We start from the raw sequence: 23,925 nt of genomic DNA on the forward strand, positions 1-23,925 counted from the left end.
TGCAAGCCAATATTTTAGAAATGAAAAATAAACACTCACTTGGGATATTATTACATAGTTGGTAAGAGCTAAATTATGTATTGAAGTTTATTTCTTTCATTACATACCTAGAATAACACATCTGTATTTGAGAATGTATGTTTCTTACTGACCAAAAGCTGATATTACTTGTGGTTTATTTGCTTTGTCTTTTCTTTAGTAATATTGAGTGACAATAACTTACTGAAGTTAGGAAAAAAATATTACCTCGAATATGATTTTGAAAATGTGCTTGCATTCAGCTGCAGTCCTTTTGGTTTGCCTTTTGAGGGATGTTTGAGGTGACAGGATCTACCAGCAAGAGATATTAGCTGGACAGAAATTCTATACAGAAAAAAAGAAATTCAATGTTTTATGCAATTGTAAATGACAAAATTTGCACTGTGCTGGTGATTTATATAAATACACTAATCATCAAATGACACAGTATCACATGATCATCTTTGCTAACCAACCCCATATCATTTCTTGGTTCCTGCATACTACTTTTTCAATCATTTGTGATTCATTGGTAAAGAAAACATTAGTTCAGGAATTTACCAGATTCTTCTGAAAAATGCATGTCTAAAATATTTGCAATGTGTTTGCAAACTTTTAATTTGCAGAAATGTACAACTGGCAATAAATAAAGTATTATGAGTTATTTGTTCACCTCTAAAACATTACTTATATATGCTAAACATTTTATTGAAGTGTTGGAAGGATTAAGCAGGTCATGTCTGAACAGCATTTTGAACAAGTCAGATCTGGAAAGCTATTAAGACTCCTTGAGATGTTAAAGTTTCAGCCAACTTGCACTGAATTTACAAGAAATGGTCTATGTCTGAGTCATCTGAGATTTCAAAGATATGATATGAGAGCAAATTCAGTGATATACAAATGGATATGAGAACTAGCAAAAGAGTCTGCAGTTTATCTGCTGTCCATTGTACCTGGAAGTCCCATCAGTAAAAAGCCTATCTTTTGCAAGATACATTAAGATAAGGATGTTCATACACATAAAGATTTAGCTGGGATTCATACTCCACCCAGTTTGCTTTCTATAACCACCCCTTCTTTAATTGTTACAAGAATTTAATGAAAAGTTTCCCTAGGGGAATGGGTAGGAGAGGCAGCGATAATAGAAGGAAGAAAAAACTGTCCTGTTAGTCTGATAGATCTGGTACTATAATAAACTCTGCACATCACTATCTAGCAAGCAGGAACTGCTAGCCAATGCCACAAAAAGAGTATCATACTAAACAGTTTTTTGAGAGTTTTGGGACAAAATGGAATGTGTTGAGTGCACTTCTTGCAAAGCTTCTTTCCCTTATACAGGAGAAAAGTCACTGTTTAGTATTAGCTAGCCCAGGAAGGATAGATCTACATCAACATAAACTCTTACAAATGTAGTACTCCCTAAGTGATGAATTATACAAAGCATATCTCAAGGGGCATAGATGTGAGATAGACAGGCTATGAATGTTCAACAGTCTAGTTCAAATAAAGATATAAGGATACTAAAGCTTATCTCAACTATTTAAGGATTCCTTTTTAACTTCTCCCTCCCATATTCAAATTCAGTTCTTCAATCCCAGCCTAGCTAGTTTTTCCTCTCTCCTTAATCACACATTTCTCTACAGACAGGCATCTGAAACCCAGTTCACATGGCCCAGTCTTTGCTGAACTTAGCAATTCCAGAATACTTTGCACTTTTTCTAGCTTAGCCCATTAGAGAACTACTTGAAGCACTCATAGAAAACTGAGAAATAAAAAGGTAAAAATACACCATACACTGCTAGTCACATGCAGCCAGAAACTCTTACTGAACGTCTGAGGAGGTTCAGATTGCATCTCTCAAGAGATTACTCATTTCCTTCCAAAATATGGGTGCGTCATGTAGCGAGCACAGCAGATCCTTTGCACAATATGGTTGAGAATTTCAGAGAATAGAAATATTCTCTAACTGCAAATATAGTTACAGTGTTAATTATTCAGATTGTGTTTATCTGAATTAGAATGCAGCCAAGACTATAAGACTAAACACACACCTATGAGTGAGTAAGACCAGAGTATTTGATTGTACTGGTTTTTTGCCTGGGACTTGGAAGACATGGGTTTAAGTCCCTTACCTGCTATGACAATTTCAACCACAGCAGCTCTCCCAAGATTGTGCACTAGCTAGTGGACAGTTCAGTCCCTTTGAGCTGGGTATCTCTCAAGCATTCGTGTTGAAGCTCCATTATGCTTAGACAGTTAGGGAAATACTAGGCCAGAGAGAGAAACTGAACCTATGGCTGGATAGCTTTGTTTGACACTCCTGTGGGAGAATCGAGGTCCTCTTATTTCCCCAGGGAGCAGGCAGTTTAGCGTGTATTTGCACATCTGCATAGCAAAGAAAGCTCTAGCTTGCTATCAGCTGAGCCTGCTTCAGAGCTGAAAACATTGTAGCCACAGTTGTATGGCACTGTATATGAGCTAATTAGCCTTGCAGATAAACCTAACTAGCTAGGACCAGCTGCATTCTAGTAGTGATCTACGGCTTTCAGGAACTCATGCTTCTGTATAGCTTGGCATTACATCATGTGGAAGTACCAGTTGGGTACATCTCTTTGCCCTCTTCTACTGTACGCTGAAGTCATGTCCCCAGTCCCTTGAGGTAAACTTACCTAAAGAACACGGCACGTTGCAGGCTTTAGTCATAAGTCACCAGTAACACTGCTTGTGGCCTTTCAGATAAGAAAGGGGATATCTCCCACTGAAGACTGGGGCAGTCTGTCCTTTCCCCACTTCCCTTCTTTTTTTCTTTTGCAAGGCTCTGCAGGATTTCAGATTTTGATGGTATGGATTTAGACTGAAGCAATAGCCTATTCAGTAACAGATTTTGGCCTTGCCAAATAAGAAGTTCTTTGCCAAGCAGGAAGTCTGGCCACACAAGACTAGGAAAAATTCCTCCTGAGACACAACTGGAGTAAGCGATAAAATTCAGACTGGAAAAAAATTAAGTTGAACAATAGGAAGGTCTTGCCGTGATACCAGCTACATAGTGGAATAGCTTCTGAGAACACGCTCATCCTTGCTGAATGATGGATGAGATGACTAGACTTTTTAACTATGAGTTTGTGATTCACTTAAGAGGATCCCACATCTCAAGTGCTATACTTGAAACATCTGAACAGTCACTGAAACCAGCACTAGAAATTAATCACATCATGGTGGGATTTGCCACCCCTCAGAGACTTTACTGCAGACAAGGGGTGCTTTCAGTCACACAGTTTTCAGGCTGGAACTCAGCTAGTAGCTTCCTCTGTTTCTTGGAACACAGGTTAATTACTTTATGGGAAAGAACTTTTGTATTTTAACCTGTCTCATCTCTATTCATGTTATTGACCATCTCACAGGCATCCTGGATTTTACATTCCTCAGGAATCCATTTTATCATCCCTGACGGATGAGAGATTATCAGTAGTTAGCCAATTGCTAGGTAAAAAATGAGGAATAGTCTGAGTATGAATTAATGAGATTAATTCTTAATGGTCTCTTACTTTGTGCTCCAAAAGAAACACCAACTTATCTACACTTTCCTCCACCCAACACCTTTGTCATGGAAAGACGGTACCATGTTCTGGACTCTGCAATGCAATTAGAGCCTCACAGGATCAAGATCTTAGAATAATTTCTACTGCCTCACAGATTCAGTAATTGCTTTTAACATAAACAAGAGCAAACATATGGTTTGATGCCTGACTGAATTGAGAATTCAAGTCACAGGCATTGTAAAGAAATAAATCTATACAAAAAAGAGTTCTCCTGAAGAGACATACAGTGATCTTGTAGATCAAGTATACTCTCATTGCCATGTGTAATACTTTATTCAGTGTTTTCCACACTGAGCTATTACTTTGCAAATAATGGTCGCTTTTTAGAATGGTAGGCAGTGCTAAGAAATACTGGAAATAATAACTGTGCAGCTCTGACTTGTTTCATAAATTCTTATGAGTGGAGTGGTACAGAAGGAAAGAAATCATACAAAAAAGGGACACAGGATTTGAAACATGGGTACCAGAACTGGGCTAAACATACTCTTTTCTGGTTGGCATTATTTTAATGTGGTCAATGAATCATTTCTGAGCTGCAGCCCAGAAACATGAAATATATAATGCCCTCTTCCTATAAATATGGTAGTAGAGAAAGGAACAAGTATAAGATCTGTCAGGAGATATGTTCTTTGTCACTGAAAATATCATCTCTAGAGAGACAGAAATATCAAGCAAAATGTACTTATATATTGTCCTTCAGATGAGTCTTTACAATGCTCATTCACGTGCATTGTTTTAACCATGCAACACTGACCATACAAGCAACACTAAAATATCTTCATAAATCTGAGAGCCATGAGACAAGTTATAGAAAGCTGGGGAAAAAGAGGGGAGTTCCAGGAGAGTTTCACATGATGAAGGCTCCTTTTCCTTTCTGGGGCAGAGTCGAGTTGAGGTGGACACACAGGGCGACCCAGCAACACTGGCCTCAGCCATTCTTTCCTACAGACAGAGACTCAAATTCACCAGAAGCTTTGGTCCCAGCTGAGCCTTCCCCATTGCTATGTAGTCCCAGAATGAAGCTATGCAAGGATCATGAGCCACAGTTTAATCCTCTATATATTTAGTTTTTGGCCCCTTGTCTGAATGTAAAAACTCTAAGATGGAGTTGTCCTCTTAGAGGTAGAAAAGTAATTTCTTGATCTGAGTAGAGATTCCTTTTCTGTATCAGTGTAAAAATACCTTCTCCCAAGACAAACACAATTTTTGGCAGTTTGAACCCTTTCAGCATTTTAAGATCTGAGTACTATCTATCAGCCTGTCTGCAAGTTGGTGTGGAAAGCGGTCTGAATTCAGATGTTCAGCCTGTCTTCAGAAGAATCATGATCAACATACAATCCAAACAGCACTCAGATGTATCTCTCAATGACCTCAAACTTAACAGTACAGCAAAAGGAGAGTAAGATACAAAATAGAGTCTTAGAAATTTGGTTTGTTCCATGCTTGAAGTATTCAAATCAAGGAGCTTCATTTCCCCATTTTAGTTGTAAAGTTTAGCTTTGGTTAGGAATCAAAACCTATCCCTAAGGCTGAACGCTTACAAATGTAGGACTATTTCCAGTAAACCAATATGCCTCACTAGGCCAAATAATATGTTGACTTTTCTCCCTATGTATACCCTAAAACCCAACAGATTTTAGAGGAGAAAGGAAACTTCAAAGTCTCAAGAATTTCTATAAACTGCAGCTTGCCTTCTCTGTTAAATCAAAGACACACCAGAATTTGCATCTGTGATGGTTGCTATGAGGTGGAAAGAAGTGCAAACAGCAGAGAAAAGGTGAGCTTGGAGAGAATTCAGAAACCTGCTTTAAGCCATAATCTCAAGTCAGACCCAAGCTTGAGAAAGGACGCGTGAGCTATGATATGGACAGAGAACTCATTTCCACCCAGCAATTAAGATTGCGTTGTCTCAATCAGTAATCATTTGCACGTAATCACCACCTACTCACACTCATTCTGGATAAACAGAAATTCACTTCTTAAATTTATTTTTTAATTCAGCATCAAACACATTTGTTTAATTATTCTCAAAAGCTTTTGAAATGGAATCAGAAGCCATCTGTGGGGTTTATAAATAAACTCCCGTTTCCAAATGAACAAACACATTTTTCTCAACATCCACCTTAGTCCAATCATTTCTTTCCTCTGCATGTGGCTACATGACGAGTGAAGGAAAGACATAAATAATGATGCCGGGTATTTGGCAATGAACTCTCTCTATTATAGTCAAGAAATTGCACATCAGATGAGAAGCTGCAGAACTTAATTAAAAGGAAACACAGTTACACTGGCTTGGTTTGTTTGTTTGTTTGTTTGTTTATTTTTGTTTGGGTTTTTTTTTAGTTACAATTTATTTTAAACTTGCAGAAATCCTCTACATTCTCTTAAGGAAAATAAAGGTCTCAGCTATGCAAGTAGATTATAGAAAGCACCAAACTGGCATTCAAGGATTGCTTGGTTTAAATATTCCTCTGTATTTCTGCACAGTTGCTCTGCTACTTGGATTCCCATGCAGCTATTAAGCTTTTGTGGAGACATTTTTTAAAAGGAGAGGAACTGTAGCAGAAATATAATTTCTGATTTGGTTGTAAATGTCCACCCTATTAGATTCTCTTAAGTATGCTTTAAAAAGAAGAAAAAAAAATGTAGTTGTGATATCAGGCTTCTTTGTATCTATTTTCATTTTGACATGCAAATGAAGGCTGAAACCTCCACAGTAGCATGTAGTCATCCAAAGACAATTGTGTATCTATATATATTTATAATACTCTGTGTGTGTGTGTGTGTGTATAAAACAAGACAATTTATGGATCACCCACCACATATTTAAAGAACAAAACTACAAGAATACGTGAAAAGAGGACTCCTGAAGGACTTCAGTAGAATTCAGCTATGGCATTAACCCAAATCAAGGAACCACTTCTCAGTATCTCTCTGCGATAACTTGGTTCTGACTTTTGTGATTTCCTTGAGATCCTTAATCCTGATCAGGTTTAAATAAGGTAGGTGCTAAAACTGATCAGCTCTTTAAAGCCAAGGGAAATTCCAATGCAAAGTCACTACTGCTACTTCTGACCATATTTTAAAAGAGAACAACCCAGTTTGCTCTCTCTTTGCTGTGGGAGAGTAGGAATTTATTCTTTCAGTTACTGCTTTACATAGGTAGCTACCTATATACTTTTGGTGCTAGATACCTACATTCAAGCAGTTGTTCAGAGCTGTGATACTGTGTGAATGGAAATATCTCCTTAGAAAACTGAGGAATCTACTTAAACCTCAGAAGAATGTGAGATTTTAGAAATAGCCCTATTCCTCTCTACATTTCCTGCCATAGCTATAGGAAATGCCCTTTATAGATCCCATTTAGAGATACTTGACTTGGCTTGTCCACTCTATAGGGAACTCTGGGTGAGGTTCTGGCTTCTATTTGGGGAGCCATAATGCTGACACACCTAATTATTAGGTATTCAAGTGCTTTACTGGATCTAAAAAAGTACATTCCTCGAAAATTATGTCAGTGATTCTGACTGGTTTCAATGGGACTATTCTTGGGCTTAAATTTGTGAGTTCAGGTATTTTGCTGAATGAGAGAGCTTGTGTTGCTAACTGATCACTGATTACCACAGAGACATTCTTATACACCAACTTTCTTCTGTTTCTGTTACTTATAACCAGGCAAAATTAATTTGAACTGCTGCCATTGTATGTGCTTATCACTGTACACTGCTTTAAATCGCCCAAATTGGCTACTTAGGATGTGAGGCAATGGCAAAACAAGTTTTCTGTGTTTTTTCCTAAACTCTGTAATCTAAATTCTGCCCAGACAAATCACACTTTTAACTAATAAGGTATGGAAGACGGATATGTAAGATAGGAAATTACCAATTAAAACAAGGTTTCTTTGATGTTTTGCGGGATCATCTTCCATTTTTTTTCCAAACAAATCTAGGAAAGACATGAATGTTTATTACAGGGAACACCAAGCAAAGAAACATCAATCCTACATGTTTAAGGCATGAAAAAACGGAAGGTTTTATCGTATTTAATGTGTATTGCAATTGCTTTGTATAATCCTAAGTTATCCCTAAGGGACATGCAGTATGTTTTGAAATGTAGAGTTATTTGACCAAATCATTAAAGTGTTCTTTGATTCCTGACATCTCATAAATGGAATGAAAAGTTCATGCTTTCAGGTCATTTCAGATCTGTATAGCACAAAAGTGTAGTCAAGTAATTATAACAATAAAGTCTTTATTTCTGCCAATGACTCAGAATACAGTAAAATAAGTTTTCCTCTATAACACCACATTATTGCGTTTTCCTACAGTCAGAAACTGAGTGTTTAGCACTGTGGGAGGCACGGAGAACACCCTGTTTTGCTTAGGGAATATCACATAGATTGTAGCAACGAAGAGATGGGGAGCTGAGCTGGGAGGGAGCAAAGTAAACTGGCAATTACAGGAAACAGGAAAAGAAACTGTAATAAGGAAAGTCAACTTAAAATGTGATTTAAGGTGAACATTTCAAAAGATAGATGTACCTGCCAGCCTATCAGGAAGTAAGAGAGTTGAATTTGTGAAAGGGATTCAGGTATCTTAAGGCCTTGTCTCTGTCTCACTAGAATCTATAATGCCACAGTAACAATACTAACTACAACAGAAGCACGTGTTTGGTTTTTATTTTTCCTTTTGTGCAAGACCTAAAACTTGCATCCTTGTGCAGTGTCTCCTCTTAACAACTCACTGAAGAAACTTCTGACATCTCATTATTTTAATATTTGAAATTCCCCTTTCTACAGTCCCCAAAAAGCTTCATTCCCCCCCTGCTATGAGTAATCTCACCTCTTCCATCACAAAAAGTACCCAACATTCTTACCTAAAATTAAAAAAATAGGTGTTTCACATCTTTTCAGTCTTTGATTAGGTTTTACAAAACCCTTGTTAAACCAATTTTTCTCTGCCAGGATGTTAGGTAAAAAATTGAGTCCATATAAGTTCTCTTTGAAAGATTGTTTAAAATTTTAAATACGTGCATTTGACAGTGAGCTACCCGTATTCTCTGGTGTTTTCACACAGTAAGCAGCCTAGCTTCAGCATGTGGTAATGACTGATAGCACATGGTTGAAGGTACTGGATACAGACACATGTTCTTTCACATTCCCTCTGGAATGCAAGTTCCTGTGTCACTGTACAGTCATCAATGGCTCATGATACTGGCTCATCAAGTGCTATTTCACACTCCAGGCACCTTCAATTATTCCTAACGGCTGCTCAGAAACTATTGATGACTGCACATTTTGTTCAAACAAAAGTGCTCAAGACAAAAAGAAATTCCCAAAGAGAAAGAAAATTGTTTACTTGCTAAAGAATCTCTGAAACACAACTCTTTACTATCTTTCGTAATATCACCTGGTACAAGAAGTGTTCACCTGTACTTCCACCCATTCAACAAAGGAACAATTTCTTTTTATTCTGTTTTATGTCAAATTAATGAGAATTATGTCAGAAGAACAAAAAAGAAGTTGAATTAACATGTTAGTTCAGAGAAAGTTTCTGCCCAGTCTCTTGCCCTTTTATCTCCTTGATTAAATAAAAATTAAAACGAAGAATGTTCTTACATGCCCTCACTTTTCTTTAAAGATATACATAAGAGTATAGACTCCTGACTCCTGTAAATATCATTGCATAGTATGATATGAGATTGGATCCCTTCTTTATCACGCTGTTCAAAATCATTTTTTAGAGAGACAGTATTTTTCCCCACTATACTTTCCCTCCATACTTTCTCTGCACTTCAGAGCATAAACATTTACTGTATTTGTATAGAATACATGGGCAGAGAGGGATTTACTGACACTGGTGACGTTTTTCCCCCCACAGCAGACTGTAAGACATGTGCTCCCGAAGCAGCACTGTCAGTTTTTCCACCACCAATGAGATCACAACTAGAATTAAAGAATTTCTTCTTCCATTGCATATGATGTTCTTTCCTTTTTTTGATTTCTTCCCCAGTCCTTCTGGCCTAAAACACAAAACCTGAGTATAAACTATCTATTTTTCTCAGCACCTTAAGCAAAGTGGTTATCATCCTTCCCAGCTCTCAGGTTAGAACTTTATTTTAAAGGACTTCGCAATTCTGACTTAGAAATTGAATTGATTGCACGTTTATAAGAATATGTGTTTACATTTATGTTCTCATTTATGCATACTCATATCTTAATGGAAGAAATTATTAGATTAAGCAAGAAAGTGGATCAGTGCTAATCAGCTCAGAAATGTTGAGCCTAATAGTTTCTCCTTCAAAGGGTCAAACTGGATATTCATCTGTGCAATGCAAATGAAACAATTCCTCCAAAATGGATTTTCTCATTTGAAGAGATGAAGTTAAAATATTTATTCATCAGTTCTCTCTTACTATGTTGCCAGAGAAAGTAATTTACTGCAATTAGAAATAACTAGATAGGTCAGTGTTGCAAAAATCCTTCATAGTTCTCTCTTAAAACAGCACTTTTAAAGAGAAGCAAATAAATGATTTTGTGCTCTATACTGATGTATGTCATCCCATTGGCTTGAGAGGGAGTGCATATAGTGATCAGAATTTTACAGCATGTGAGAAAAAATTTCTAACGATGAGGCTTTTCCTATACAATCCCTCATAAAGGGAACGACAGTAATAATAGAGCCCAGCAAAGCAGTGGATAACACAGAATATTGAAAATACTCTTCTTTGCCAGGACCAACAGACTAATTTGTATGTTTAAGCCACATTGCTTTGGACATATGTAGATGTGTACAATTGAAAAATGAGCTTAAATAGATACACTACTTTGCTGAGAGGATTTGAAGATGCACTGGAGGGCTCATAGGAATTTTGCACGGTTTGTGCATAATGACCTCCATGGTAATAAAGAAAAATATTTGTACAGGGACAGAGAAGATCAGGGGCTTATAAACAGACAATACTATCTACATAAATACTAAAGCAGGACCACTTTGATAATCTTTATGCATTTTTTCTGTCAGCTTACATTAAGTAAAGCCCTAAATTATTTCAGTGACCAAGAATGCAACCATTATTTAGAAAAAATTCTCAGGAACAAACCTGGTACTTCCACAGTAAGATGTCCTTGGAGTTAGCTGGTATTTTTTCTAAATAACAAGAGTCAGTAATGTCCACTGATGCCCTTGATAACCTTTCTTACATTAATTTAATGAAGAACAACAAAGTAGTTCACAGAAATTTGCTGAAGTCCAGAATAAGCAGGTTTCACAGGGAAATCTGATGCTTGCACCAATTCGATCACACTTTTGTGATCTCGGAAGTGAAGTGGTTGCCATCCAGAACAACTGCTTTTTAATAGATACATCCATCTGGGCTCTTGAATCTCAGAATCAAAGCTTCATATGGTTTTAGTCACAAGATACTGAAGTTACCCAGAAGGGCAGGAACAGCAGAATTACTGCCTCAAAGTAGCTCTCCTAATCTATATGGCTATGTTTTTGCTTTTCTATTACATTGGTTTAGCACTCTTGTATTTGGCTAAATAATACTTGTACATGATACTGACACATTCATTTTCCCAGAAAATTATTAAATTTACAAGTTTAATCATTTGCAGTAATTGCATCATCTTTGCTTTCAGTAAGGTGAACTGAAGTAATTTTAGAGAACATCAGCAATAATAAAACGAGAGAATGCATAAGGTCGTCTTTAGTCATTCTAGCAGCAGATCTCAAAGGAGTATTAGGCTCTATCTATTTGACCTTAAAAATAATATGGATGAAAATAATCTCTACTTGCATGCTTGATTACAGGGTTTCTATATTTCTTCTTCAGAGTAATTTATGCTACCTTATTTTCACATCACTTGCTGCACACTGGATGCATGATGTATTGCTCCTTGGTCTTGATTTATAGATGCTGATTTTCTGTCCATCATTAAGTATATCTGTTGGTCTGGGAAAACATATTATATTAGCTTACAAAATTTGTTCAACTTTAATTGCCACTGAATTAAATACTGGGGCAAGGGAATAATTTTGCATGAAACCAAGACCATTAACAGCGGTTGCTCTAATTGTCTTTTCATATGACAGGAAGAAAACTCTTTTGTAAAAGCAATTAAACAGCCTCTTCTGATGTTTACAAAGAAACATTGTAGAACTGACTAAAAATGAAATTGGCTTAAATACAGTAAATGCAAAAAAGAATCCAGGGTATTTTCATTCTTCTAAGTAAAATACAAAAAGCAAATAAGCAGAAGCAACTGTAAAAAGCAAAGTTTTTTTTTTCTCCTAGAACACCTTCTGATGTCCAATACTTAGAAGTTGTTATCTATCATACAGTTACAGATTCTTCATTTTACATACAAAATGGACAGCAATCTTGTATTTTTGGTCACAGGCTCTATTAATAACGTGATACATATTTTATGCACACACCGAGTGTGACAGTCATTATGAACTTAATTGACATTCACACTGATGATATCACCAGCAACAGCAGTGAGGATGGAAGAAAGCGAGGCATCGTGGCCTCTTAGATGAGCCTGAGGAGGAAAGCCATTGAAAATAAGCAGTGCTGGGAGATTATTTTATATAACTGAGCCTTACTGCAAGATCAGTCAGTTTAATTGATGTACACAATATCAGTTCCTTGGTTCTGGGAGCACAGGATGAAAAAAGCACACATCAACACTCTTAGTTACTTTCTGCAAGTTACATGAGGGAATAAAATCATATCAAGGCCTCTGTTTAACTAGTTTGAGTGAATAGAGGGAAATTGAAAGCAATGAAAAGAAGAGTTTGTTGAAGACCACTTGACCTGAAGAAGAAAACAGAGAAAGCAAATAAAGAAATAAAGATGCATTGTGAGAGGTCCACCTATAGAGCGTTATTAGAATGTATGTACACGAGCCCCAGGGTTCAATAGTCCTAAGCCTATTGAAATAGCTTGGCCATGGCAGTAATACCAGGAGGCTGGGTAAAGATTCAGGTAAGTTTTTTTAGCCGCTTCTTTCAATCTATACTTTCATGACTGAACTGCCATCGGCCTCTTAAATCACAGAATCACAGAATGGCTGAGGTTGGAAGGGACCTCTGGAAGTATCTGGTCCAAACCCACTGCTCAAGCACAGCCATCTAAAGCCAGCTGCGCAGGATCATGTCCAGACAGCTTTTAAATATCCCTGAGGATGAAGACTCCACAACCTCCCTGGGCAACCTGTGCCAGTGCTTGGTCACTCTCACAGTAAAAAAGTGTTTCCTGACATTCAGAAGGAGCTTCCTGTGTTTCAGTTTGTGCCCATTGCCTCTGGTCCTGTTACTGAGCTGAAAAGAGCCTGGCTCTGTCTTTGTTACTCCCTCCCTTCAGATATTTAAATAAATTTATAAGGTCCCCCCCTAACCTTCTCTTCTCCAGGTTAAACAGTCCCAGCTCTCTCAGCCTTTCCTCATAGGAGAGATGCTGCAGACCCTTCACCATCTTAATGGCCCTTCATTGTACTCTCTGCAGTCTGTCCATGTCTCTCATACTGGGGAGCCCAGAACTGGATACAGTACTGCAGGTGTGGCCTCACCAGTGCTGAGCAGAGGGGAAGGATCACCTCCTTCAACTGCTGCCAATACTTTGCCTGATGCAGCCCAGGATATCATTAGCCGCCTTTGCAGCAAGGGCACATTACTGGCTCATATTCAACTTGGTGTCCACCAGGCCCCCCAGGTCCTTTTCTGCCAGGCTGCTTTCCAGCTGGGTGGCCCCCAGCATATAAATATTTTACATCTAACTTTGGAACAGCTACACAGCCTTTTTAGCCATTATTTTTATAATAGCATAATAATCCATTGCACTGGATATTTATTGCACAAGTTTTGGAAGAAAACAGCTGGTAACTCTGCAGCAATGAAGACATGTAGACCCCTTGCACTGGAGGTTCAGAATATCTAACTCAGTATCTGATGTACTCAGCTAGATCATATTTCACTACTGTAGTTATAGTATAAAGTGTAGCAGCTGGTATGTGTAAGCTTGACAATGCCTTCTGGTAGACAAAATAACTTTCAAATGGAGATTCCAAGCAGTTTGCCAGGACTCTTGAATTTAGCCCTGAATATGTCTTTTAAAATAATATTTTTCCTATTTTGTAGTTAGGATAAAAGGATCCTCTCATTGACCTAGTCCACTCAGCATTTTCAGTTTTTCTTTTCTGTTGTAATTACCAGAGAAAATGTTATGTGGTATAAAGGTCAGCTTAATCCCACCTGGACTGTCAAACAGTGCATCAAGCATCTACAACAATTAGTAGTAGACGGTCTTTAAAAGCTACCAAGATTTTGGTCTTGCTTCTATGCAAGCCATCAGAGAAAAACAATTTTAATGGTTCAGCCCTAATAATGAAAATTATGGACTCACTTCTAACAAAGTGCTGATTTTGCCTTGGAAGCAAAGATAATACTTAATTGAGCAAGACATTGAGCAAAATGAAACAGTCTGGAACAAAGTACTGGTTGGGATGGGAAGGGATGGGAAAAAATGAAAATATTTACATTTGGAAGGAAGAAACAGAACACAAATGTCACTCTGTAAATTTTTGGTTTAGAAGATGCTATTATCGAATCAATAGGAGCAGAAAACAAAAAAGAGAAGAATAGTTCAGACGTAGGTGTGGTCTAAAACATAAATAATACTATGTGTGTACCAGAATCTCATTTCCAGTTAGTTATCAATTGTAAAAAAAGAAATGCACATTGCTGTTTGCTCTTTGTGGGATTCAGTTTCCTGCCTAGTAAACTGTTCTCTGCTCACAGTTGTGAAATACTACATGCAGCTGTATGAGGTACAGGCCAACCATGTGAATTAGACTGTTGTATATAACTGATCTGTCTGACCATTTTTTTACTGCACCATGTTTTACATAAACTTTATTGGAAATGACTTTATATTCTCCTACTCATTAAAGAGGAAGATATTAAATAACAAGTGAGCCAAGAAAACAGAGACTCATCTAGAAACTTTTCCATGTACTAATGATTCCCATTTTACAGTTACTTTTTTCTGATCTCTCAATTAGTCAGATTTTGTGTCATTTTCTGGTGTAACACTGACTGAACATGTACGATTTCAGTTAGAATACCCATGTATACAATAAACATGCATGTGCTGCATCTAAGTGTGAAGTCTCTTCTGTTCATTTTCTCCTTTGTGTTCCCAACTCTTGCTGAAGTGATTCCTACAGATTCTCAACTCTATATGCTTTTCTGCTGTTCCTGCTATTGTCAAAACTCATTGCCAGCTGCTAATATAAGAAGAGCTGGACAGACCCAGCTCTCTCCCAGAAAACTCAGTGCATATCCATGGAAGATGTAGCAGATTCTTTCACTCTAAAAGCCAGTGGAAAAAGGTGAGCAAAGATTGTATTCAAATTTCATCAAAGAGATTGAGAAATCAGTTTGAAAATCAACACTGGCATTTTATTCAAGCATTGTGATATTCTAGATTAAAAACATTTTCAAACTATTTCTGACTTTTTTTATGCTTCCAGGCCTTCAGCAAGTTCTCAATTAAATTGTCCTTAAATACTGTTTATGGGAAAGTAATGCAGATCAGCTTTTTCCCGCCAGCTATTAAAGCAAGCCACTTCATTCATATAATTAATCTATTCAGCTGCCACAGAGATTATTTAACTAAAACTTTTCCTCTTTGATTTTTATGTTTCAGTTCCCCTCCCTTTCCTTCCTCTTTTCTTACTTGTTCTCTTCAATTGTTCAATCCACTAAAAATTTCTTGCAAGAAATGTCAAACTTAATATGTTATGCATTTGAGGAGATAATTTAGATGGTTTGTTTTACACTGTGTATTTATGTTTAATATGATCTCACAAAGAACTCTCTTATCTTGAACAAAGAGCTCTCAGATTTTGGACTTCCCATTTGTTCAGCTGAAGACTTCTGTGGTTTGTAAGGCTGGAGAGAAAGAACCAAACAAAAAGAAGTTAAATTACGCAAAGGCCATTTGCTTCCACTATAAAGAAAGCCAAGCTAGGGAGGAAAAAACCCCGTGAGGTTTCCTCTGAAGAATCTACCTTGCCGTAGCAACCGAACGCTTTTTAGAGCTAACAGATGAAAAGGTCAATAATCCCTGATTCTTGAAAATTTGAGGTTTAGTTCCTATCACCCCTCTCATGCCTCTACACCAAAACAGCTCTAGAATTCATGTTTCTATTTGATTCAAATACTTAGCATCAACTTACAAATGCTTACAGCAGGCAGAACAATACTGACACACCTGAACAGCCATTACTTTCTCCCAGATTTCCATGTAGAAACGCAGTAGATATGTAGTGGTCAGAACTATATCACTGCAGTCTTTCCCATCCTGAGAACTAACAAGCACTAATAGGGGTACAAAGATGCCGTTGAGATTTAAATAATGGCAGACAATGATCCAAATGAAGACAGGGAATGCTTCAGCATTCTCTCAGTAGTCTTCGTTTTCACTCTGCAAATGCATGGAAGAGCTGTTCATTGTATGAGGTGCTGTGCCAAGGAAGAAATTAATACATGTTTTTGACCTTCAGTGGTTTGGGACCATACTACTTATGCTAAACCTCCCCTTCATCACATCACTTGCCTCCCATGTGCTACCTAGAAAACACTAAACCTTCAAACTGTATTTTCCTGTTTAGTTCAGGAACAGAGAAATATTGAAGAAGTTGTTCCTAGTTAGAAATAACTAGTGAAAAATGTTACAGTCTCTCTCTGGCCTACATTAGCCAGATGTTAATGGCTATGCTTGTGCACTTCTGCAACTATGAATTGTTTATTCAAAAATATAATAAGCTATATAACGTAAAGAATGAGTATCCCAAAGAGGAACACACTGTAATGTTCTGGCAACGGATCAGAAGTTTTTTGCCACAGTCGCATTAAAACCAAAAGATTTTCCCCCCTGTCCAAAATCCCACTCAGAAACAACAGAAGGTTTAGTGCTGAATTGTTAGCACGTAATAATTGCTTACCAAATCTGTTAGACTAGTGGGGAAATGTCCAAAATTCAGATATGCTTTGGATTCCAATTAATAGTATTCCAAATAGTATTCAATCGTATCCCAAAATGTTCTTTTAAAAACTATTGCAACTAACAAAAAGCAAAGTTTGCATGCAAAACTCCTTCAAATTAAAAATTGGGTACAGATCAAGACCAGAAGTTTTCTGAAAGTTCTCCTTTAACAAGTATGCAGGAACATAGTGTGGAAACTTCTGGCTCAAATCCATTGCTGAATCTTTTGAGTTACTCCACCTGCCTCCCAAGCAGGGCAGCCACACCAAGACTTGCATGTTCGAAAGAGTCAGGAGGACTCCGCCCCATCAGCTGCATGGGCAAGAAAAGGCCCATCTCCACCACCGCACACTGCAGACCTAGCTGCATGTTGAGTGATGCTGCGTATGTCCATCATGCCACTTGTATATTATTAATTAGACCAAAGCAGTGCAGACTGGAGTTGTATTGTGCTGGTGTGGGGACCTGTTTCAACAGCAAGTTCCCCTGCTTCCCCCAGCAGGACCCTGATTTATCTCCTTTTCCTGCTGAATGGGGAGAGTGCAGTTGGGATGTACAAGCACAGAGAAGGGCTCTTGGTTTCTAGCACATGAGGCGTGGGGTGGGGGAACCCAGGTGTTGCATCCTGGGGAAATGCTTTTTCTGGTCAGCCCATCATTTTCAGTTTGCTCCTCTCAGCACCCCCATGAAGCACACACAGCATGCTGAGAGCATGAGACAGCTCTTCAGGGGTCCCCAGCCTACCAGCACAGACTGGAGTAGCTCAGGCTTAAGCCCAGCTCTTTGCAGACACAGCCCATCCCACGTGCACAGACATAGCTTGAAAGCATGAGCTTTTACGTTTTACTCAGTCTCTTCTGCTGTATTTTGGGGATATCTACGCCGCCAGTTTCTTTCAAGGATTCTGTTGCCTTTGACTTCCACACTGCACTTACACTCCATCACTTTTGGGATGTCTTTCAAAGTAGGACGATTGGGTTTCTGACCAATAGACAACTCTCTTCCAGTAGGCAGTATGAGTTAAGATCAAGACATGCCTTACTCCCCCTCACTGGCTCCCTTCTCAACTGTTAATATGTCAAACCTTGTGCCGAGCTCTTTATGCCATATCTCTCTATATGCAAATACACGCCATCAGAGACATGTTAGGAGAGCAAAGATAAGGTGGGCAACAAAGTGGCCCTATAGTAATCTTCAGTTTCTTGTAAAGAAATATCAATGGTTACTTGAAGTATCTTTAAAAATGTTAAAATGCCTCAGGCTCAACAGTAGGTCGGAAGGAGAGGTCTTCAAAACCCAACTGGACAATCTGCTTTAGCTGACCCTGCTTGAGAAAGAGGGTTGGACTAGATGATCTCAAGAGGTCTCTTCCAGCTTCAACCAGGTTTCTAAAAGGACTGAAAGCGCAAAGGCTTGTAGGATACCAAGTCAGAGACAAGCCCAAATGTGGATTGTGCCTGCTTGCCCTGGGTCGAATGACCTGAAGAACAGGCACCGTCCACGGAGCAGTCCAAAGGTACACAGACATGATCAGTCATCAGATAACATTTAACCAAGGCAAGTTTAAACCTGGATTTAGAAACAGGTTCATGTGACATAAACGGGTGAGAAAGGATATGGGTCAATTCTATCAAAAATATATAATAAAAAATTCTATCAACTCTTCTCCTGGATCTAAGAAAGTGACTGAAGGTCAATTTGAAAACACAACTTTTTACTTGTACTACAGAGAACTAAAGCAATCACTTTTAAAACAAAGCCAACAAACATTTTCTTGTCTGAATGCAGCAGCTGTAAGTATGATCAAATCCTCCTGCAATGCAGATTCATGCAAGGAATTTAGGCACTATTTATAAATATAAAACCACTGAAATCCCCATTGTAGCAACCTGTATGTTCACAAGAAAAACATTAATTTATTTTTGCTTCCATCTCACTCAATACAGTCCAACTGCTTGCTCTTAATGAAACCAACTTGCATAAGTATTAAAAGCAACTGAGTTGAGGAGGTTTTCCAGAAAAGGAACTGAAATTTTTAATGGAGAGTAATATAAAATGAACCGACCGGAAATTTTTCTTACTGCATCAAATCTTCTCCACTTAGAAAAATCTGAGAGAATCATATTTTCCATTCCTCAATTTGTTGCCATACCACTATAGAATCACCATCTGGTCCTACCACTAGACTACTTAATAGAATGGTAAACAGAGAAAAAAAAAAGGAAACACTGGTTTTTGTCACTGCCGAACTACTACTATTACTTCTTCCACTCAAGTTTATTCATCACAGGTCCCCTAGAAATACCCTCCACAGGACTTTGTATCTACCAAAGCAAAACAACATGTAAAAAAGTACCTTCTGGGCTTTACATGTTGACCTGGATATGTTCCTTCCAGACAAGATTTATATAATTTTAGCTGATATTAGCATGCTTCCTATGGGAAAGTTTCCCATGGGCAGAAAGTTGATGGCTTAGATTTATCATTCAAAACCTCTAAAATGGTCACATTTTGTGAATGGTCTCCAGCATTTTCCAGAAAATTTTCAGTAGCTACATGAAAAATGGTTGAATTTTCGACACAGCTTTTCTATTTTCAAACATATAAATTTAATTACTCCTCCTGTATGAAATTTATTACACTGAAACCTGAGGAATCTCAGGGTTTTCACTTTCACAGAGAAAAAGCAAGTTTTGTGGCAATTCATAATCTTTATGAAATGATCAAAAAGCGAAACTGCAAAACTTCTTGCAAGATATATTCTGTTGTTATTTTTGCAGAAGTACAATGCCTTGTGACAGTGAAGCTACTTCCTCTCTTTTTTTTTTTTTTTTTTTTTTTAACTAACCTGGAGTTTGAACACTGAGCTGAAGACATCAGCAGGGAACTGGAACAATCTTTCCCTGTGCTAGGATACATTAAGTGAAATATCAGAGCAGGTGAGCCTGAGTAGTGTTCTGTACTCCGTCCTGTTTATCTATACTGCTTATTTCAGGCCTCCTCACAACCATCCTAGATTGTTTCCCTTTGATTATATTTACCTTGCAATTATACCGCTTCCTCATTTTATGTCACACACAATTCTCTCCCCTATTCAGCATCCCCCATAGCAAAACTCAACTGTGGCTAATAATGCATGTCCCCTTTCTGACAATGTAATGCACTAATAATCTGAATCTCCTGCAAGATTTTTCTTAAGTGAACTGCAGGGCAATAATGAACGGAAGTTACTTTCTTAGAGAAACAGTGTATATATTTTAATATTTTCTGTATGATGCATCTCTGTATACGCTATTTACACATCAAAATTCCAGGCAGACTTAGCCACTCCAGACAGGCCATTACCTCAGACGCTCAGACTGGCAAACTGTCTCCAAGTGATAATGTACATACCTACACTAGGCAAGATAAGTACATCAAAGAGGTGATAGAGAGTTCGGTCTGTGGAGGGAAGTGTTTAGAGAAGAATTTCTGCATACTTCAGCCACTCAGAACAGCTATGTTGGTGTGGAAAAGTCAGCCATTTCATCATCTGTGCAATTTTTGCTTGGGTGCCACATGGTGACTTCTTGTGCCACATAGTGACTTCTTGTAGGAGTAAAACAATATTTCCAGTTGGGAGATGGGGGAGAATGAGGTGAACAACAGCAGAGTACTATAAAATTAAATACCTAGTTAATGTCTGAGGATGGACATTTTTTGCTTGCAATTTAAAGAAGCTCAGCAGGATGACATGTTCATGTCATCTCCCGTTTCTCAAGCTTTCATCTGTGCAGTTCCTCAGATACAGCAGGCCAGCAGTTCTCTGAGAAGCCAGTATTTTGGTGGTTTATACCATCTAAAATGATGACAGGCCATTTTAACCTTTTAATCTTACCTCCTAAATAAAGTAAAATGGAAGATTTTTTTACCTGCAGGCTCTTCCATAGAAGTTATAGAGGTGAAAAAAGAGTCGTTTTTTCTCCTTGGCTACTACTGGAAATGCTACTTAACCCACTCAACTTGCGTTTAAGTTCACTGCTGTGTTCAGAAGGATGAATCTTGGGAAACATTTACTGCGAAGTGTGTTTATATAGAAAAGCTAAATAGTTCTGCACTGTAGATTAAGGGGACTGGAGAGAGGAACCAGGGACTAACTGTTCACAAAGATTGAATACACATTTACACTGTAAGTTTGGAAAGATTTTCCAAGCTCACCCAAAGCAATTCCCTGTCCAAACAGTCACCTAGTCACAAAAGTGACTTTTCATGTTATTCTGATCTCTATCTTAAAAGTCCCATGAATACCATGGACTATTTCTAATGGATGGCTCCTCCAGAGCCTTCTTGCTCTCATTTTCAGACTCCATACAGTCACAGCACCTCTATCTGTTTGATCTTGTATTTGTTGGTTTAAGATGTCATCTCTTGGTAGTGGTTATCCTCCTCGTTCATGTGCAGAGAGCAATATCACCTTTTCCATTTACCTTTCTAAGCCAAAGAATGTGAATTTCTCTTGAGTGTGTCCATTCCCTTAATCATCCTATTTGCCCTTCTTTGCACCTCTTCCAGCTTCAATCAATTGTTAGCATACCTACTACCTCTACTAGAAATGCTTTGACTGATAGCTTTCAGGACATTTGTCTTTTCCCATGGATGTATATCTCATTGGCAACTGATAGTTGTCCATTCTGTCACCCAAATTCACTTCCTTCCTAAGCTGCCTACCCCTGTGGTAGTCCCAATTCAGAATAGTTTTATGATTAGTCTCTCCATTAAGTGCTTTTCTCTACTGTACTGCTGAATTTAATCTCATTTCTATTACTCCAGTCCTCAATGCACTCAAACCTTCCTGTGTGATGATCCAGTTCTACCATGTGATGACAATGGATCACCATTTTTGTCATCGTCAGTCCAACCCTCCACTCCCAAGGTGCTTCGTTACCTCTCTTCTCCTTTACCAACTCCTTCTCCACTTTACAATTCCTGCACTCATTCCTTTCTTAATCGATGATTTCTAATGTGGACTTATATATGATGATTTAATTCAAACAACTAAGATTTTCCCCACTGCCAAATAATTCTAGAGAAAGAGATAAAAGATTTGAGTGGCACAATCTTCTGTTTGCAAAGTCATTGTTTGAATGCATCCCTGTTTCAATTTTTGAGTAATCCTGTCCTTCAAATTTGCTCTGAAGTCTTCCTTCTCTTTCAGGTTGAGCCAATGCACCTACAGATATGCAGATATATCCGTCCTCTGTAAGTGTTGATAAAACATTCGCTTTTCTTCAACATTAGTCTGAGCATTGTATAATAAATAGATGGCCCTGCAAATTTTTGCATGCTAACTTGAAAACCTGGGAAAGGGGTTGACACTGATTTAGGTTTTGAATCATAATAGATAAATATCTTTACTCCGGATGACGTCCTCACTGTATGAACATTATTCCTTATAAGCTTTTCAGTTTATATGGCTAAAGGACCTCTTGAAATCTATTTTTTATGTTCTTAATAAGGTCTGTCTGGACTACGTTTCTGTTGATTCTTACTGTAGCCATATAGTTCATGTCCAAGACATGGGGTATTTTTGGTAAGCAGACCATTTTCCATTCATTCACAGCTCTCTACTTAGGATAATATCACTCTGGAGGTACCTAGTATCTATTTAGGCACAGAGTGCCTTGAATAAGTTTTCCCTTGCATGAGATAGGATTTCCTGATAGTTCCACAACATTCTAATTAAGGAAGTGTTAGTACTGCCTACATGCAAGCTTCTCACCTTTCCTGCTCAAGTAACTTGACGAACTAATCCCCATCCTTTATAAAAGAAAATTATTTGTTTTTCTCTCTCGAAACTGAAGGCCTTATTCACAGATTTGCTTTTGGTTATCCTTCCCTTAATTTATAGCGGATCAAGCTGCCATCATTCAAGTCACAAGTATTTTCTGTTGCCAACTCTTCTATATCATCTTTGTATCATGTTTTATTACGCACCCAAACCCAGATAAATAACATCACCCCTTTCTAATTCAGGGAACAATCCATGAAGAAATATGTTAAAATGTGGGTATGTCTAAGGTTCATCATTGTAAGTAGCATTTCTTTTCTAACTCTTATCAAGAAAGCTAAAAATCTCACAGTCATGCAATTCCCAAAAGTATTTCCTAACACTGTTAGAAATCTGAAAACATCTATACAGGTTTCAGTATTGTCCTACGATAACTTAGTTTACTATTCTTAACTAGATTTCCTTTTGATCCAAACCTATTCTCCTTAAACCATGCTACCTCTTTTTTGTTTCATTTTTGTTCGTTTGTTTGTTTATGTCTGATCATATCCTGAGTGTGCTGCATTATCTATCTGCTTTAACACCAGCTAAATATATAAATAGTGGTTTTGTATATGGCATACCTCTCAGTACCTACAGTCCAGTCATGATTCTTATTCCACCATGTTCATCTTATCCCTACCCCGTCTAGTTTCATTTCCCCTACCATCTCAACTTCCTCCATTGTGTTACCAGGCTGCAGTATTAGTATATAAATATTTGGTTTCTCACTGACCACACCCAGTCTCTGGGATGAGGTGTAGTTCCTTCAGTACCTATACTGTTCCCTGTTTTCATCTACATGATTCCCTTTGCTGTCTTTCTGTCCACTGATCATATTCCATTGCATTTTGTTGTATACTTATTTATCTCATTTATGCTTTTGGTGAGCAAATACTAAGCCTCGAAAACATACAAGTCTCTCCCCACCTTCTTCCCCTGTTCCTTAGTTTAAAATTCATATGTCTCATTATCATTGCAGAGATTTCTCCAGGTAATTGGATGAAAGATGATTTGAAGTAGGTCACCCATTAGGTCTTTACCTTCTTTACATGGCTTATCATAGCACAGTTCATAATAGTAGTATAACAGTCAGAAATGCAACATACCAGCTACACACGAGTGTTGAGGTTACTGGCAGAAAAACGTTGTGGCAGAGGGAAGTCTATAAAGCTCAGGTATAACAGTGGATTACCCAGTTCCAATGTTCAGACTTGTTCCTGAACTATATTTTTTAGACATTTGTCCAGTCTTATTTTTTAAGTCTATTTTAAAGCATTTTGCAGTCTCATAGTTACACTTCCTCCAAATTTTTCAGCTCATTAATCCTTGTAGTACTTCCTTTGCATCACAGTAAATTCCTCTCCTTCTTTGGCATTCACATGCTTCAGCTTTTGCAGACTGTTATCATGATTCCCTCTGCGTTATCATTTCACATTTTCCTCC

The 23,925-nt window shown here is 37.9% G+C and overlaps 1 protein-coding gene across 1 annotated transcript in view; it reads right to left on the minus strand.

The window, feature by feature from the left end:
* Positions 1–23,925, minus strand: part of CD44 (CD44 molecule (IN blood group)) — a 113,162-nt gene that overhangs the window by 68,319 nt on the left and 20,918 nt on the right. Inside the window, exon 2 of the mRNA XM_075152398.1 lies at positions 247–363. Within this exon, the coding sequence (XP_075008499.1) occupies positions 247–277 (31 nt within the window). The 5' untranslated portion in view covers positions 278–363. The remainder of the gene's footprint in view (positions 1–246; positions 364–23,925) is intronic.

This window comes from Calonectris borealis, chromosome 5 (assembly GCF_964195595.1).
Source record: "Calonectris borealis chromosome 5, bCalBor7.hap1.2, whole genome shotgun sequence".
NCBI lineage: Eukaryota > Metazoa > Chordata > Aves > Procellariiformes > Procellariidae > Calonectris > Calonectris borealis.